The sequence below is a fragment of the Gnatocerus cornutus genome, chromosome 1, assembly GCF_029298725.1.
Source record: "Gnatocerus cornutus isolate USDA-ARS CGAHR chromosome 1, icGnaCorn1.1, whole genome shotgun sequence".
In the NCBI taxonomy this organism is placed as follows: Eukaryota; Metazoa; Arthropoda; class Insecta; order Coleoptera; family Tenebrionidae; genus Gnatocerus; species Gnatocerus cornutus.
Genome location: NC_142233.1, coordinates 36324953 through 36343878, shown reverse-complemented (window position 1 = coordinate 36343878; position 18926 = coordinate 36324953). Strand labels below are relative to the sequence as shown.

Here is an 18926-nt window from a genome sequence, read left to right as displayed (position 1 = left end):
ATGGAGTGCGGGCACTACCGCCTGTAAAGTATGCAACCTCCCACTCTGGTGGATCAACAAACCCTGCCGGTCCATTTAAATACCATTGAAAGAGTTGTTTAGACACAGTGTTTAATTATTTTTTGTATTGTAATTGGGTTGTTACAACTTAAAATGTATTGCCTTAATGATCATTTTGATCAGTAAACAATAAATGTTTAATTTCAGCCAGAATACAAGCTGCTATCTCTGTTAATTTTTGGCGTATTTTGTTAAATTTTGATAAAATAGTAAATTTCTTTTTTAGGGATATTTATATGCAACTTTTCAAAATCCATGACGATTTGCCATACAGCAGATATGGCAAATTCAAACTATTAAGATTTTTTTGAATAAAGGCAATTTTCTTCTAATTTACTTCACGTTAGGAGTATCTCTAAAAGTTAGGTATTATTCTAAGAGAAGTTGCTTAGAATCGAATTTTAAATTCATTTATACCAAATGAGAAGTTTTTAAACGAAAAATTTCCAATTTTTATTTTATTTAAGCAGTAATACATTGCATAATAAGAATTGGCCAACCACAATGAGCCATAAATTCTTTAGTACATACAATGTTGTCAATGCTCTCTTACACAATTTTGAACCACTTTCAACTTTAAATTTTGAGTTCCTATTAAGTATAATTTTATGCGAACTAAAAAATAAACAAAATCATTTATTTAGCAGGAATGAACAAAATAATAATATTTCATTATCAATAATTAACAATCGAATTTAAAGATTTTAGTATTTTAAAAAAATCGAAATAAGAATTTTAAGTTGAAATTGTCGAAGATGTCCAACACCAAGGAAAAGTTCACTTTATTCAAAAACTCGTGGACAATCTATCATTTTTAAATTTTTTCTTCTAAAGCTAAGGAAGATAAAAGCTTGATTTAAAATACAAAGCACTGTATTATTTTTTTGTCTAATATGGACATACTTTAATTTTAATCGTCAAGCGACAAACGCCTGTAACTTTTTTTGCGATTTTTAAAATATCAAATTTGGAAAGTCGTCATTCGTTGGCGTTTTTGGTCGTTTTGGTAAATGGACCGACACGGTTTGTTGATCCTCCAGAGTGGGAGGTTGCATACTTTACAGGCGGTAGTGCCCGCACTCCATAGAGCGCGGACACTACCGCCTGTAAAGTATGCAACCTCCCACTCTGGAGGATCAACAACCGTGCCGGTCCATTTAAATACCATTGAAAGCGTTGTTTAGATGCAGTATTTAATTATTTTTTGTATTGTAGTTGATTTGCAACTTCTTAAAATGTATTGCTTTAAGGGTCTACGAGCCTGCCCGAAAATTTCTGTTTGAAAAGTATGCAACTTTAACAACACCTTTGATTGACAGCTGCCAAAAGGGATTACCGAGGATTTGGTAATGAGGGGATCATAAACTTTATGGAAACGGTCGCTTGACCTGCACATTTCCTAAGAAACCCAGCGGTTGGAACAATAAATTCGTGTTGGACCAAAGATGAGTTTAAATATCAGGATTTGAGTTTCTCTGCGTTTTGAGCCCGTGAAATTTCTGGTTCTAGTAGGTAAAAATTTTACGGGCGTAATTTTTTTTTTCAATTAATGGAAAATGTATGTATAAAAGCCGCAAATTTCCAGTTTCCATAGTACGTAATGGCAGAATGTTTTTTAATTGAAAAATGTAATTTTCGTAAATGTAGTCCGAAATTTTTCCTCACTGGTCGCCGGGGAAAGTTTAAAATTACTTATTATTTTATTATTTTTATTTGAGAAATGGGTGATAGCCCCACTTCTTTATCCCACTACAACAACAAATAAAGGGATGAAAGCCCTATGTATAAATATCTTGAAAAAAAATATTTAAATTCTTTCAGTCTGTGAACACTTGTGTTTTTGACTGTGCTCGACTTCTGAATCAATTTACTTTTCTAAATCTCTTTAGTGAGTTTTGTTGTTCAAAGTGGGTGAGTTGCTTGTATCAGAATTGCTGTTTATTACAGATATAGAGAGTGTTTATCGTTGCTGGCAAATTTTTGTTTTTTAGATTAGATTATTATTTGCTTTTAATTATTTTATTTTACAATAGCGAACGGTTCAATAATAAATCATGTAAGCACATTAGTTAAACGAAAAAGTAGAAAGCAAATTGCGAAGCGGTTATGGAAAAATGTTAGAAAGAGTTAGAAAAGTGAAAATGTAAATAGCGGTTTTGAGTCAGAGTTATCGGACGATGTCTTTGAAATAGAAAATGTTTCCAATAATACAAATTTTTCTCTCAATGGTCGTAGAATTGTAGATATAAATCATTTGTTTAATACTATAAAAAATTTAAAACACGATCAATTTAATTGCAATTTTCAGAACTTTGATATAATTGCGGAAAAACGAATAGGTTTAAAAAGTATATTTACGTATAAGTGTAACATGTGTAGAATTGTAGATACTTTCAGTTCAGAACCAGAAAATGCTAGATGTGAAATTAATGAATCTATTGTTTGCGGAAATGTTGCTGTAGGTGGGGGTCATGCGCAATTAACTGAATTTTGCGCCGCTTTAGATATTCCACAAATGAGTTCTAAAAAATACGTTAACACGGAAAGAAAAGTTTTTGAAAAAACGCAAACATTGGCTATTGATGAAATGCTATCTGCTGGACAAGAAGAAAGTAAATTAGCGGTGGAATTAGGTGATATTGATGCTGATGGGGTACCTTTTATTACTGTAATTGTTGATGGAGCATGGTCCAAGCGTTCTTATAAGTCTAATTATAATGCTTTATCGGGAGTTGGATGTGTAATCGGTGCGAGAACCAAAAAAATTTTATATGTGGCTGTTAAAAATAAATTATGCAAGTTTTGTAAACGATTCAAGACTGATAAGAAATCAGTGCCCCGCCATAAATGTTTTGCAAATTGGAAAAAATCATCCACATCAATGGAGGCAGGTGTTATTTTAGAGGCTTTTAAAAAGTCTGTTCAGATGCATAATTTAAGATTTAAATTTATTATCGGTGATGGAGACAGTAGTGTGTATAAGAAAATTCAAGCATATGGACCATATGAACCAACATATTTTATTCAAAAAATTGAGTGTAGAAATCATGTTTTAAGAAATTATTGTACAAAATTGCGCAAAATTTTAAAAATTCCCAGAACAGACCTTCAAGTTAGAAAATTTTTGCGAACAAATATATTTAAATTTAGAACAGCTGTAGTAAGTGCGATTAGATACAGAAAAAATGAAAATTTGCCATTCTCAGAAAAAATCGAAAATTTAAAACGAGACATTCATAATGGACCTGCTCATATATTCGGTGATCACAGTAAATGCGCAACTTATTTTTGTAATAAAGTTGGAAATACCACAAATTGGTATTGAGTATAATAATTTTAAAAATAGTTCTCTCTACGATATATTTTTACCTGCATTAAATAGAGTCGCGAATTTGTCAGTTAGTTTATTTTACGACGTGGCTAATAACATAGTGGAATGTTTCAATTCTGTCGTTAATAAATTTGTAGGTGGGAAACGAATTAACTTTTCTCTTGCCGGGTCTTACCAAGGGAGATGTTATGCGGCAGCATTGAATTTTAAGAGTGATCATACTTTTGTATATAAATTTTTAAAAAACAATTTTAAAGAAAGACTTATAAATTATGTTCGTTCAAATGTCCGGATTGTCATTTCTAAAATAAAGTAGTTTTATAGTTAGAGTCAAAAGAGTGCAGTAGGCCTATTGGGGAGAGCACTTAAAAAAAAATGCGCCGTCTCTCTGTACCCCAAGGGTGATGTGGAAAACAGTGAATTATATTACAGTTTAAAAATATTATTTCTCAATACACTTGCTACAAGTACCTTCGATGTTTGTTGCCGGGAGCGACCAGTTGGGTCTTTACCTACTTTTACCCGACAGCAGTTTATTACAATTGGGCGGAACGTCAGTGACCCCCTAGTGAGCGGTCGTAAATCATGAGATTTGCATAAGATAATTTGCGTTAGTTGTACTGTTGGTTGCCTATTTTTGATTTGTTTTTTTATTAATAACTTCAAAATTATAGCATAATGACAAAAACAAAAATGTCACCTCCATAGAGGTTTTAATTCTCCACATGTTGGTATTTTTTTTAACTTCGTAGGTTGCTTTATATTCCTTAAAAACGAAAAATGGGAATTTCAGTTTTTAATTAATTAAAGTCAAATTTTTCATTTTTTCAAAATTCGAAGATGTCACCTCCATAGCTCTACCTGAGACGCATACATACAGAGGTCGAGCGATTTTTCAAAGTCTAAAATGCGCTTCAAAAACGAAAAATCGTAAGCCATATACCGGGTATAGCGTAGCGTAGACCCTTAATGATAATTTTGATCAGTGAATGGTAAATGTTACCTGAATACAAGCTGGTAATTTTTGGCATACTATGGTGGACACAGAATCTTGGACAGTACTTTCCTGTCATTTCAAAAAGTCTCGATGTAGTCCTAGCTTTATTGTCATTATGATTGACATTAATAAAAACGTCAAACAAATTTTGAAAACGTATTTCTGCGATATGCCACCAATAACAATTGATGTGCTGCCACAAGGAAGCCACAATTGGTTTTGCACTACAACACTTGGTCATGGGCGAAGAGTTTTGGAGTCCAGTGGTTTTATTATTGCTAAAATGTCAAAATGACAATTGAATCAAAAATTAAAAGTTTGGTTACGAACAAACGTCCTTCGTAAAGCCCGGTTTAGAAACTTTGACAATCAAATGACAATTCTTTTCAAGATTCTGTGTCCACCATTGTATTAAGTTAAATTTTGATAAAATCGTAAAGTTCTTTTTTAGGGATATTTATATGCAACTTGCAACTTTACAAACTCCATGACGATACTAAATGCAGCAGATATGGCAAATTCAATCTATTAGGATTTTTTGAATAAAGCAATTTTCTTGTAATTTACTTCGTGTTAGGAATATCTCTAAAAGTTAGGTCCTATTATTTTAAGTGAAGTTGCTTAGAATAGAATTTTAAATTCATTTATACCAAATAATGAATTTTTAGACGAAAAATTTCCAATTTTTACATATAAGTCACATACATATATGTTCTTTTAAGCAGTAATACAATGTATAATAAGAATTGAAGAACCAAAATGAGCCATGAATTCTTTAGTACATACAATGTGGTCCATGCTCTCTTACACAATTTTAAACCACTTTAATTCTTTCTTTTCACAATTCTTTCTTCTACAATTAAGGAAAATAAAAGCTTATTCATTTAAAGTACAAAGCCCTGTATTATTTTTTCGTCTAATCTGCAGATATTTCAATTTTATTTTAACTTTCATGGTCAAGCAACAAACGCTTGTAACTTTTTTTTGCGATTTTTAAAACATCAAATTTTGAAAGTCGTCATTTGGCGTTTTTGGACCACTAATTAGTGGACGCCAAAAGTGTCCTAAAATAAACAATTACTACTCAATGGCAGAATAGATAATACATATTAAAAGGTTTCAACCCAGCCATAGTAAAAACACAGTCAAAAATAATTAAATACTGCATCTAAACAACGCTTTCAATGGTATTTAAATGAACCGGCACGGTTTGTTGATCCTCCATTGTGAAAGGTTGCATACTTTACAGGCGGTAGTGCCCGCACTCCACACGGATTTTTAGTTTCCATAAGAAAGCATTAGGTGACCATGAGTACCAGATTCTAGCCAATAACGTGGCGTTAGGCGGGCTAGTTCTTGACAAAAGCTTGGAACTGTTTGGAGTCTATTGGAAAAACTAGTGATATTGGTCAAAGCATGTTTGGGCTAACCAAGGAGTTTTATACAGAGTTCGGCTGCCCTAAGGAAAAAGAGTGTCTGCATTTTAATAAATTTTTCGCTGAATGTAAAAATGACTTACTCCTCATTTATTTTGAATACCACATTTCAAGGTTTTAATTTGTGAATATTGTGGAGCTCTACGGCAAATTTGATAAGATTTATGCATTAGATTGAACATAAACGAGTATTTTTACATCCAAAAACCCGTTCGTGATTTAATTCAATACATAAATCCTCTCAAATTTGCCGTAGAGGTCTACAATTCAAATTATAAGTTATAGTAGTAAGTTATATTTTACACAAGCGGAGACGCCCACAACCCCGAGTTTCGGTTTCACAAATTGGCAGAGTGTATAGTTCGGGGACTGAAATACCGTGTTTATGACTTAATTGGGGTACTCACTGCACAAAGAGACGAAACCACCACCGTTGTTGATTCCTTTATCTTGTGGTTTTGCCTCTTTGTGCAGTGAGTACCCCAGTTAAGTCATAAACACGGTATTTCAGTCCCCAAACTATACTTATTTAATAATGGCGCTTAGCTCGGTTTTTATAAACACTGCTTAGAACTTGACACAAACATATTTTGTTCATACACGAAAGGCCCTTTAGTATTAATATTAGAGAAAGGCCCTTTCTATCAAACATTAGCGATATCTTGTATTACTATTGTTTTATGAAGTTATCTAATTTTTCAATTTTTTGGCGCTTAGCTCGGTTTTTATGTCAAGTCTTCATAATGTTTTGTGTTTTTATTTTATTGAATGAATACCTTTGATTGTCCCATATTTATGATTAACATCTTTGCGCTTAGAGCAATTGTTAAATGTTAATGTGAATGTTCATATCCCCGAATTTATAATTTACATTTGGCGCTTTTTTAGCACGTTTTTGAAATTACAACTTACATATACAGGGTCCGGCAACACTTGTGTCTACCCCCAAAATCGTCTTTAATTTTAAAGTTACAATTTTGAAAATTTGCATACGCTCACAGTTGACAAAGCTCTAGAAGCTGACGCAAAAATTCGTTTTTTATCACAGTTTGGTTGGCGTCGCGACGCCTAAGAAGTATAATTTTTAGCGATTTTTGAGTTTTTGCGGAAATATTCGCAAATTCAATTTTTTTTCAACATGACTGTGATGTAAATATTTGAGTTTTTATTTTAAATCTAATGCAAATTGTGTTTAAAATTTGCGAAAAAAACGCTGTTTTATCAAGTTAGTTTTCAAAATTATGACAGCGCAGTGGCAAACTACGTTTACACCAAAATTTCACAAGTCACTTCATTCCTCTTATAAAGGTTAATTTTGATTAACACGGGCATGTTGCACTTTATGGACACTAGAAATCGTTAATTAACATCGACAAAGCGACAATTTCACCAAGTAAGACTTTTGTTACAATCTAAAGCGAACCAATGAATAGATGTCATTTGTGACACAAGTTGTTGACAGATGGGTGTAAACGTAGTTCCCAATTTTGACGTAATGAAATTGGAAACTAACTTGATAAAACAGCATTTTTTTCTCAAATTTTAAAGACAATTTGCATTGAATCTAAAATGACAACTGAGATATTTTTAACACATTTATATTGGAAAAAAATTAAATTAGGGGTTGATATCACAAACCCTCACAATTACCTAAAAATTAGATTTTTAAGGCGTCGCGACGCCAAAACTATCATTGATAAAAAACAAATTTTTGCGTCAGCTTCTAGAGCTTTGTCAACTGTGAGTGTGTGCAAATTTTCAAAAGTTTATCTTTAAAATGAAAGACGATTTTGGGGGTGGACACAAGTGTTGCCGGACCCTGAATTTTTTTACATTTGTGCAAAATAAAATTAAGAGGTCTCAATATCAAACAATATCAAATTACAATTTCATTAGCAAAGTTTCATTATATAATTTTTGCAGACCGGTTTAGTTGACAATGAGGTTGCCCACCGCCGAGAGAAACCGTAAATATAAATCATTTTAAACTTTTTAAAAATTTTAAAAGCGCCGAGAAATCGTTGAGGCCGGCCCTCAGTGAGTTCTCGCGCATTAGGACTGATATCGCAAATTTCATTTCTTATTGGTCAGATATCTGTCATTTGTCAGTCGAAATTATGGTCATAACATAACCTACAAAGAATAATGTTCGCAAAATGTTAAGTTTCAAATAACAAAACACATAACATGAGTTTGTTCCTTTAAATAAAATGATTTCCCCTAATGGTACAGAAATGGCAGTTTTTGGAGATATCGACAAATCTCAAGATCGTTACCCTTGCTGCATAGTGTGGACACCAATTCCAGTCCTTACATGGCTTTTTCCTTTTATTGGGCACATGGGAATAGCAATGTCGTCTGGTGTAATTCGCGATTTTGCCGGACCCTATTTTGTTTCTGAAGACGCCATGGCATTTGGACGTCCAACTAAATACTGGCAATTAAAACCAGCTCTCTGTCATGGAGGAATTACAGGCTGGGATCGAGCAGTTACTGAAGCTTCTGAAATCTACAACGGCCGCATGCATAATTTATTTTGTGATAATTGTCATTCTCATGTCGCTACAGCCCTTGATATCATGGAATATGATGATTCCAAAAATTGGAACATGGTCAAACTAGCATTTTTCATGTTAATTTATTCCAAATATGTTAGTATAACTGGATTTGTAAAAACGTGGATACCTTTTGTATTATTAATTAGTATAATAGTTTTAATGTCTGTTTTCATTTAATACATGTGTTGCAATTAAATACTTAATTCTGTTAAGAAAACTTGTAAAGAAAGCGCTCCTGGTTGTTCCATGAATAATTTCACCATTTTCCCATGTACAATACTACAAATTGTTCTGCAGTTATTTAGCTGCATTCCAGAAACAAACATTAAAAATTTCTTTATGTCAATTATTGAACGAACTCTCTCTGGTTCTTCTTTATTTTCAAGATCTTGAGATAGTTGTAAATGACCAACTAAAATCAGAAAAATTACTTGATTTTAATAAACTCAGTTTATCTTACTAGCAAAACTTTCCACACTTAAACCTGGAAAATGTGAAGATAATGTGACTAAATTTGTTTTGATCTGAAAAGTCAGTCTTCCACTTTTTGTTGCTGAAACAGTTAAACAATGACTCATGTTTTTCATTCTTTCAACAATAGTTTTTATCGTTTTCAAGTTGGGCATTTCAATTGATACCTGAAAATCAACAAATTTTTCATTTTGTAAATTAAATAAATAATCTATACATGAAAATTATCAAATCTTGGTTCTTCATAATCTCTCCAGTGTTTCCTTGAAATCACGTCCACAGGAATATCATGTACACATTGGCGGGTTTGTATGCAACCAGATACCTGCAACTAATGCAGTGACTACAATGTTACTATTTTTGTTCACACTTTTACCAATTCCATATCCAGCGTCAGACATGGAGCATCCTTATTAGTTAACTTGATCTTTAAAGATTTTGCGTTTTGTTTTAATATAGACACTGATTTTGCCAACAAATCTGGAAAAAGGAAATATTTCTATTATAAACTGATAATATCTGCATACTGGTTGAGAACTCCAAATAAATTTCATTATGTTCTTCACTTATTCCAACTACATTATATTCCTTAAAATAAAAATTAACGGGCAATTCACACCACGCTAATGGACGACGAGGACCGCTTTCTTCTTCCGAAATTATAAAATAAATTTTTCGAGTTGTTATTCTCATCACACAGGTTTTTGAAAACTTCGAAAGGCTTAAAACCACATCTGGAAAAATAAAACTTTATTCATGACTTGAGGTCAAGTATCAACCTACTCATGAAGTCTTTCATCACAGAAGTATCATTTATTAAGCCTCTAAACTTCATGTTGCAAGTTAATAAAACTTACAACAAAGGTTCTGTGATCACAGTTTTGATACTTAACCTAAAAATATTTGAAAGATGCAAGATTTAAAATTGCTGCCAATCACTAAAACTTCTAAAACTGAAAAATCACTAAATTCATCCATCATACACATAACCTCACTTTACTCTCATCTCGTCTCGTCTTGTACCAATTTAAAAAAACTTCTTTGGTAAATTTTTCAAGATTTGATCACCGAACGAGTTTTGTAACTAACACTATGGTTAATGGGCGATTAATAATTTTGCTTGTTAACGGTTAAAATCGCTCAATTATTAATCGCTTTCATTAACAAACTTGTTTGTTAAATAGCTATTAAATAGTCCCAGAGTTAAGTCACGTGACTCCAGTATTTAAACCGCCACCAAGTGGCGTATCGCTTGGCTCGAATTTATTAAAGATATGTACAATTTTTTTTTCGTAAATACAATTTCATTCATTAAAAGTACATTCGCTTTCTTCTTCTGCTTTTGGAAGGATTTCCTCCACAGGTGTTTCTCTGGACAAGCATCTTCATTCTTTGTGCCAAGTCGGTTTTCTAAAAGAAGAGAACGTGAGTACTAGGGAAGCAACCGAAATGTGGGGTGATTTGGGGAATAATTAGAGCAAAAAAATGTGCATAATACCAGAGGATTGAAGAAATAAGTATAAAACTGAAGAATCAGCTATTTTGATTCAAAGAGTTGGAAACACTGAAAATTTGAAATGGCAAAATGACGAACGTTGTTGAGTTGGGAAAAGTTTTAATAGAAAGGGGCAAGAAACTAGATAAAACATGGAAATAAAAGAAGAGACCTACAATTTGGGGCGATTTGATAAAAATAATTCTAGCAAGAAACTGGGAAATAGAAAAACTCTTCGGTGAACAGAGGATTGAAAATTAGGAAACATAATGAATAGAATTGAAGAATGTCATAGAATGGGTAAAATGGCAAAATGAAGAACAAAGAATCACAAAAAGTCGAGAAAAAGAGTTTGGTAAAAGGAAAAATAAAAATAAAAATGGGCAAAATGGCAAATGAACTAACTTCCGTCTCTACTTCAGTGTCCTAACACTTGAAGCAACTGATTCGAATTTTATAAATTTTTATTTTTTGGATAGACCCAAAAGATTAAAAATTTAAAAAAAAATGTATCTTTAGCTTTGGTCGTGTTGGTGCTACAGCAATGAAATTAAAAAAAGTTGCAATTTTTAACCAATTTAATTAATTGTGCCAAAATTCTAGAGCAACAGATTCGAAATTTGGAATTTTTTATTTTTAAGATGAATCTAAAAGTTTCGAAATGTAATAAAAAAAATTGTACTTTTGGTTAGGTCAAGTCAGTGTCAGTGCAACAGAAATAAAATTTGGAGACGTTACTGCTATTGACCCATTTATTGACCGTGTCAAATTTCAAAATTTTGAAGCAACAAAATCGGATTTTCTATTTTTGAGATGGACCGAAAAGTTTCAAAATTCTATAAAAAAATCGTACTTTTGGTTGTGTTATTGCTATTGCGATGAAATTTGGAGAGGTTAGTTTTCTTGCCTCATTTATTAGTTTTATTTTTTGGACAAACCCAAAAGTTTTAAAATTGTATTAAAAAAATCGTATTTTTGGTATTAAAAATGTAAAAAACAACAAAAGTGTTCATTTATTCCAACAACTACTACACCACATTACATTTTAAAGAACAGACTCATAATGAAATGTAACATTTAACTTCTTCTTCAGCTCCTCCTGAAAACGAGTATATGAATCGACATCGAAAGAGAACGAAGTCATATGAATGTTGAAATTTTTCAAATTTGGCACATTTTGAGCAATGATCTCCGCATTGAACGACTCGATCGGATTCATACTTAGATCCAACGTCGTCAAAAGTGGCAATTCTTTAAACTGATCGAAAGTTATATTGGAGAGATAATTCGAAGTTAGAGAAAGTTTTTCCAATTTCACGTTTTTCCTCAACAAATTCGCGGGAAAATGACTCAATTCGCGAGTGTTTGAAATTTGGAGGACCTTCAAACTAACCAAGTCTTCGAAAGCATTAGTGTTGATTTCATCAATGTCACAGTTGAACAAAACCAATTTTTCCAACGATTGAAGATTCTTGAAGTATTCTCTCTTCAAGATTGGAAAATGCAGCGATTCTAAGAAGAGGAGTTTCAGATGTGGCAAGTGTTGAAAAGCTTCTTCAGGCACGTCGTAATACATAGCGGAAATGAAGAAGAACTGTTCTAAGTTCTCGCAATTGAACGCGTTCTTCTTCAACACCAAATTCTCACGTACAAAGAAGTGAAGAGAGAATTTCTTCAGTGTGGGCAATGAACAAACTCCTGCTTCAACTTCGTCCAATTTTTGGAAATGGAGAGAAAGTTCTTTAACTTCTTTGAATTGTGGTAAAGGCAACTTCCCGCATAGATTCGACAAGACGATTTTGTCAGCCTTCATTGTATTTGTGAACAACTTCTGGGTTTGCTCAGGGGAGTAACGATTCTGGAGAGAAATCTCAACAGTCTTTAGATGTTGAAAAAGGTTGAATGCATCACTGTCAATTTCGTGCGGGTCGTTAACGAACAATTTGAAGTTTTCCAACAAAAGCGAATTTTTGAAAGTGTCTTTCGTAACGTGTTTAATTTTCACCAACTCTGAAGAAAAGATTTTCAGTTTGGGTAAATTCTGGAAGGTGTCCTTTTCGGTTTCTGTTAATTGTTTGTATTCTTCGCTTATGCGCAACTCCTCCACGTTCTCACAATTTTTTAAAACCTCCTTGGTTAATTTAATCGGTTTTAATGCACTAAGGTGAAGGTTTAACTTTTTTACTGAAGACGTTGGACATGCAGCACCTGCTTCGATGCCCTCCAACTGGTAAGAGGAAAAACGAAGTTCTGTGACGTCCATTTTTGATTTCGTTAGAGTACCATTGAGACCATCAAAAGTAAACTTTTTCACTTTTAATGGAACTTTAGAAATAATGTCGAAGCTTTGAGTCGAATCTGTCTCTGTTAAAATCCTCAGGTTCTTCAACTTCGTCAAATCGTTGAAGGTGTTAGTGTCGATTTCGTCAATAAGACAATTTTCCAAAGTCAAATTTTCCAGCGACGCTAAATTCTTGAAATACTCTTTGGTGACTTTTTGGAGGTTCATAAAGGTGAGAGTCAGTTCTTTTAAGTTTGGTAAATCAGCAACTCCATCAATTGCAAGAAGATGGTGCCCATATAAAAGTCCTCCGACGTGTAACGTTTCCAGTTTCTCGCAGTTCTTCAGCATGGCTTTTGTCACTGTTATGGGCGTCTTTCCCAGACCAAGATGGAGGGATTTTAGAGACGGTGGTGAACACACAGCTCTAGGTTCCAGTTGACTTGCATTGGAGATCATCAGCTCTAATTTGGTGATGGTCAATTGAGACAAAGAGTCTGAAGTTAAAGTTCCATTGATGTTATGAACATTGACGTGAGTTCCTGCGTCCTGTGGTAAAATTACAGGTTTGTTTTGTTCTGGAGTAAGATAGTCGACGTCAAATGCACCAAATCCGCGAGAAAAGAGGATCGAGAAGACGACCCAGCGAATCTGCAATGAAAGAATGTCAGTAAGAAAAGTGGAGTTTTCGAATAAACGAACCATTTTGTGTGAAGATTGGTATGAAACTGACGAGCGAATGTTTTGCATTTTAATAGAGAGTTGCATCATCAAAGGTTATCGGTTTATCCGAAGTCTTTAGAATGGAACAACATTTTTTCATTGTTTTAAATCAGAAACAGTTTTTACAATTAAAATGCAAAATCTATAAAAAAAATGAAAAAAATCAAATGGAAGAATCCAAATACAAAGACCATGAAGACGGAGCTCCAAAAAACTTGTCTAAAGAGTTTAAAGAATGTGAAGAATAAAACAATCATTATCAAAATTACAATTTATTCCCCAAAACACCAAATTTGACAAAAAATACTGACGCGCGTTTCGATAGCAATGCTATCATCATCAGAGCGATGATTAAACTAAAAACTAACAAATAATTCGTCCTTATATACTAAAAGCTTGTCGACGCGCACCCTTTGGCGCAGGTAGAAGGGAGTAGAGGGAGGAGGAGGGGATGGGGCCGTTGTCTGAGTTCATTATTACATTTTTGTTCCTAAATATTTCTAGACTTTCATAAATATCTAGAAATTTACAATTATTTACATTTTTAATTAAACGAAGACAACTTTCATCAATGTGGTGGTCATTGTCAAAAACATGTTGGGCAACGCTTGATTTTTCAAACCTTCCAAATTTGAGATGAGCTTGATGGTCTTTGAACCTTTTTAAAATTGACCTTCTTGTTTGCCCAATATATTTCTGATCACAATCTTTACATTTAATTTCATAAATCCCCGACTTTTCTGTTGTTCCTACTCGGTCTTTAGGATTACCTAGAAGACTTTGGAGGCTTGGACCCGAAGTAAAAACTACTTTGAAATCCAAACCCTGGAAAATTCTTTCCAGTCCCTTTGTCACTGAAGGTGAGTAAGGGATGGTGACAAAAGAAGTCTTCTCAGGTGTTTTCTGAAAAGTAGAACATTCATTGACCAATTTCTTAAATCTAAATTTTTTAACAATTTTATCAACAATGTTGGAATCGAAACCGTTACACCTGGCAGCATCTTTAATTAATTTTAATTCCTTTGTGAATCTGAATTTGTTTAATGGAAAATTCAAAAGCTTGTGAACCAGAAAATTTAGACTTGCCATCTTATGTTGAGGACAATGATGGGAGTCTGCAGTGATGTAGCGAAGCGTACTGGTTTCCTTCCTATAAACATCAAACTCTAATCTGTTCTTATTTTTAATTACAATTGTGTCTAAAAATGGAAGTTTTCCGTCTTTCTCTATTTCGCAAGTAAATTTTATCGTTGGATAACGGTTATTTATTTTGATTAAAGTCATCAATATTTGACTTGTTTGTATCAAAAATGGCAAAAATGTCGTCCACATACCTAACCCAGATTTTTGGAAAATATTCAAGCTCAGGTTCAAGTTCCTTTTCAAAGCGGCTCATGAAAAGGTCAGCAATGAACGGTGCGCGTCGACAAGCTTTTAGTATATAAGGACGGATTATTTGTTAGTTTTTAGTTTAATCATCGCTCTGATGATGATAGCATTGCTATCGAAACGCGCGTCAGCATTTTTTGTCAAATTTGGTGTTTTGGGGAATAAATTGTAATTTTGATAATTTGTCAACAACACCAAGAATTGATCCAATAAATTTTCTTTGAAAACAATCATTGATTTTCCTTTTAATTAGTTAGAAATTTTATTTTTGTCCAAAAATTTTGTAATTTTGCGTAGTAAATTAGCAAGACCAAAGTAGCAACGCCGCCAAATTTTACCGTTTTAGATTGAAAGTTGTTAAAGTAACGGTTACAAATTTTTGTTCGCCCAAAAATAGAAATTTCTAAAATTTCAGATTCTGGTTCTAAAATTTTGTAAGTTGACAATTAATTAACTGGTCAAAAGGAGTAAGGCTTTATTCTTTTATAATCAAAATTATCGAAAATATAAAATTGAATTAAAATATGTTGAGAATTCAACTCACCATAGGTTCGACCTATCAGAGACTTTAATTTTTTCAAATCAACCAATCACAACAAACTTTTTCTGGAAATTTAACGAGTGCAATTTTCAGTGACAATTCCACGCGAAAATACCACGCGAGAGTGACAATTCCACGCGAAAATACCACGCGAGCTGTCAGTTGCTTGTCAGTTCGTTGAATTCTCATGACGAATATAACTCGGGGGCTCGAAATTGTGGGAAATTTTTCCTCCAGTACTCGTAGTTTGTTTCTCCGGACAATTGGCACTCGTTCGCTTCGCTCACTCGTGCAATTGATCGTCGAAAAAACTACTCGTCTGTCGGAAAAATTTCCGACAATTTCGAGCCCACTCGTTATTACTTATGAAAAGTCAAAAACACTAATTTTTGTTTCAAAACTTTTTAATTTAACACAGTCAATAACCACGTTTCAAGTAATATTTCAGACAAATATTACCATTTTATAATTAAAATTACCATAATTACAGAATTCAAAACGGAACAGGTGAAAATTTTTATTTGTCCATAAAAGTAAAATTTCTAAAAATTTACGTTGTTGCTCCACAGTTTTCTAAATTAGCACAGTTATTAAACTATTTGAAAGTAGTAACGCCTTCAAGTTTTATTGTTTTGGGGCAAAAACTGCCATACATATAAAAAATTTCGTAGAAAAAAAAACTATTAGTTAGTTAAAAGATAAAACTTTTTAAAAATTGTATTTCAAATTCTATCGTTTTAGGATCAAAACTGCCAATGTTATGAAATTTTATAGAAAAAAAAATCTGAAAATTTGTAGAACGTCTGAAGAAAACATTTTCTAAAAATTGTATTTCTTGTCCAAACTTTTGGTAATTAAACACGGCAGATAAACAGGTTTAAAGTAGTAACACAGCAAAATTTCACAATTTTAGAACCAAAATTACCAAAGTTACAGAATTTAATACAAAACAGTTAAATTTTTTTGTTCTTTCAGAGAATAAAAATTTCAAAAATTTCACATTCTTGTTCCAGAATTTTGTAACTTATTACAATTAGTAAATAACTCGGAAGTAGCAATTCAAATAAGAAACTTTCAACAAAAGTGTTAATGTATTACAACAACTACACCACATTACATTTTAAAAAACAGACTCATCATAACCGAAAGTAACATTTAACTTCTTCTTCAGTTCCTCCTGAAAACGAGTATATGTATTAACATCGAAAGAGAACAAAGTCATAAAAATGTTAAAATTCCTCAAATTTGGAAGATTTTGTGCAATAATCTCCGCATCGAACGAGTCGAGCGGATTCATACTTAGATCCAACGTCGTCAAAAGTGGCAGTTCTTTAAACTGCTCGAAAGTTATATTGGTGAGATAATTAGAAGTTAAGGACAGTTTTTCCAATTTCACGTTTTTCCTCAACAAATTCTCAGGGAAATGACTTAATTCACGAGTGTTTGAAATTTGGAGGACCTTCAAATTAACCAAGTCTTCGAAAGAATTAGTGTTAATTTCATCAATGTCACAGTTGTGCAAAACTAATTTTTCCAACAATTGAAGATTCTTGAAGTATTCTCTCTTCAAGACTGTAAAATGCAGGGATTCTAAAAAGAGGAGTTTTAGTTGTGACAAGTGTTGGAAAGCTTCTTCTGGCACGTCGCAATACGTAGACGCAATGAAGGAAAACTCTTCTAAGTTTTCGCAATTGAAAACGTCCTTCTTCAACAGAAAATTCTCAGGTACGACAAATTTAAGAGAGAATTTCTTCAGTGAGGTCAATGAACAAACTCCTGATTCCGTTCCATCCAATTGGTGGAAATTAAGAGACAGTTCTTTAACTTCTTTGAATTGTGGTAAAGACAAATTCCCGTTTAAATGCGACAAGACGATTTTGTCAGCTTTCATTGTATTTGTGAACAATCTCTGGGTTTGCTCAGGGGAGTAATGATCCTGGAGAGAAATTTCAACAGTCTTCAGATGATGCAAATGGTTGAAAGCATCACTGTCAATTTCGTGCGGGTCGTTAACGAACAATTTGAAGTTTTCCAACAAAAGCGAATTTTTGAAAGTGTCTTTCGTAACGTGTTTAATTTTCACCAACTCTGAAGAAAAGGTTTTCAGTTTGGGTAAATTCTGGAAGGTGTCCTCTTCGGTTTCTGTTAATTGTTTGTATTCTTCGCTTATGCGCAACTCCTCCACGTTCTCACAATTTTTTAAAACCTCCTTGGTTAATTTAATCGGTTTTGATGCACTAAGATGAAGATTTAACTTTTTTACTGAAGACGTCGGACATGCAGCACCTGCTTCGATGCCCTCCAACTGGTAAGAGGAAAAACAAAGTTCTGTGACGTCTATTTTTAATTTAGTTAGAGTACCATTGAAACCATCAAAAGTGAAATTTTCCACTTTTATTGGAACTTCAGAAATAATGTTAAAATTTTGAGTCGAATCCCATCTCGTTAGAATCCTCAGGTTCTTCAACTTCGTCAAATCGTTGAAGGCGTTGGTGTCGATTTCGTCAATAAGACAGTTTTCCAAAGTCAAAATTTCCAGCGACGCTAAATTCTTGAAATATTCTTTGGTGACTTTCTGGAGGTTCATAAAGGTGAGAGTCAGTTCTTTCAAGTTTGGTAAATCAGCAACTCCATCAATTGAAAGAAGATGGTGCCCATATAAAAGTCCTCCGACGTGTAACGTTTCCAGTTTCTCGCAGTTCTTCAGCATGGCTTTTGTCACTGTTATGGGTGTCTCTCCCAGACCAAGATGGAGGGATTTTAGAGACGGTGGTGAACACACAGCTCCAGGTTCCAGTTGACTGGCGTTGGAGATGGTCAACTCTAATTTGGTGATGGTCAATTGAGCCAAAGAGTCGGAAGTTAAAGTTCCATTGATGTTAGGAAAGTTGACGTGAGGTCCTGCGTCCGGTGGTAAAGTTACAGGTTTGTTTTTTTCTGGAGTAAGATAGTCGACGTCAAATGACCCATTTCCGCAGGAAAGGAGGATCAAGAGGACGATCCAGCGAATCTAAAATGAGAGAATGTTAATAAGAGAGGTAGAGTTTTGAATAAACGAACCATTTTGTTTAGAGATTAGTTTGAAATTGACGAGCGAAAATTGCATGTTTTGCATTTTGATAAAGAGGTGCATCACCAAAGGTTATCAGTTTATCCGAAATCTTAAGGATGGACCAACACTTTTTGATTATTTTAAAGCCGAAACTGTTTTTATAATTGAAATGCAAAATTTATAGGAAAGTTAGAAGAAATCAAATGAAAAAATCCGAAAGCAAAGACCATATAGAGCACCAAAGAACTGGTGAAGCACAAAGAATTTAAAGAATCTGAAGAATAAAACAATAATATAGTTTTTTTTATTTTAGTTACTTTAGATGTTTTACTTTTTGATTATCGTTTTTACAGTTATAAATGCAAAATCTACAGAAAAATTGTTTTTTCAAACTTTTAAAAAGTCAAAAAGAATCAATGAGAAACGAAAAAGAATCTCTAGAATTCAATAAAAAATCAATAAAAAAATACAAATAAATAAAAAAGCTTTTTCTTGTTCTAAAGTTTTGTAATTTGGCACAAATAATTTACTTGTTAAAAGTAGTAAGGTTTTCAAATTTTATTACTTTAGGAAAAAAGTATTTTTGAAATTT

At 33.1% G+C, this 18926-nt stretch overlaps 3 protein-coding genes across 3 annotated transcripts; 1 reads left to right on the top strand and 2 right to left on the bottom strand.

Annotated features, from left to right (window-relative positions):
- The first annotated feature begins 7912 nt into the window (after window positions 1-7912).
- Window positions 7913-8841, top strand: LOC148182203 (transmembrane protein 222). The gene has a single exon (XM_088035249.1). It carries the CDS (start codon window positions 8035-8037, stop codon window positions 8557-8559), a length of 525 nt encoding a protein of 174 aa, XP_087891375.1. The 5' UTR covers window positions 7913-8034; the 3' UTR covers window positions 8560-8841.
- Window positions 8550-9822, bottom strand: Hus1-like (Hus1-like checkpoint clamp component). Its single transcript, XM_088035236.1, has 6 exons — window positions 9637-9822; window positions 9381-9587; window positions 9230-9333; window positions 9071-9178; window positions 8843-9020; window positions 8550-8794 (listed from the first exon to the last, which is right to left on the bottom strand). The coding sequence occupies exons 1-6, from the start codon at window positions 9686-9688 to the stop codon at window positions 8574-8576; spliced, it is 870 nt and encodes a 289-aa protein (XP_087891362.1). The 5' UTR covers window positions 9689-9822; the 3' UTR covers window positions 8550-8573.
- A 1521-nt stretch (window positions 9823-11343) lies between these two features.
- Window positions 11344-13424, bottom strand: LOC148182201 (uncharacterized). The gene is made up of 2 exons (XM_088043539.1): window positions 13332-13424; window positions 11344-13280 (listed from the first exon to the last, which is right to left on the bottom strand). The coding sequence occupies exons 1-2, from the start codon at window positions 13398-13400 to the stop codon at window positions 11394-11396; spliced, it is 1956 nt and encodes a 651-aa protein (XP_087899665.1). The 5' UTR covers window positions 13401-13424; the 3' UTR covers window positions 11344-11393.
- Window positions 13425-18926: the final 5502 nt, after the last annotated feature.

Excerpts from the sequence above, each read along its gene's own strand:
- LOC148182203 (XM_088035249.1), top strand. The coding sequence starts at position 8,035 with ATGATTTCCCCTAATGGTACAGAAATGGCAGTTTTTGGAGATATCGAC.
- Hus1-like (XM_088035236.1), bottom strand. The coding sequence starts at position 9,688 with ATGAAGTTTAGAGGCTTAATAAATGATACTTCTGTGATGAAAGACTTC. Across the intron at positions 9,588-9,636 it reads TGTGATGAAAGACTTCATGA|ATGTGGTTTTAAGCCTTTCG; the intron begins GTAGGTTGATAC and ends TTATTTTTCCAG. Across the intron at positions 8,795-8,842 it reads AAGTGTGGAAAGTTTTGCTA|TTGGTCATTTACAACTATCT; the intron begins GTAAGATAAACT and ends TTCTGATTTTAG.
- LOC148182201 (XM_088043539.1), bottom strand. The coding sequence starts at position 13,400 with ATGATGCAACTCTCTATTAAAATGCAAAACATTCGCTCGTCAGTTTCA. Across the intron at positions 13,281-13,331 it reads ACCAATCTTCACACAAAATG|ATTCGCTGGGTCGTCTTCTC; the intron begins GTTCGTTTATTC and ends CTTTCATTGCAG.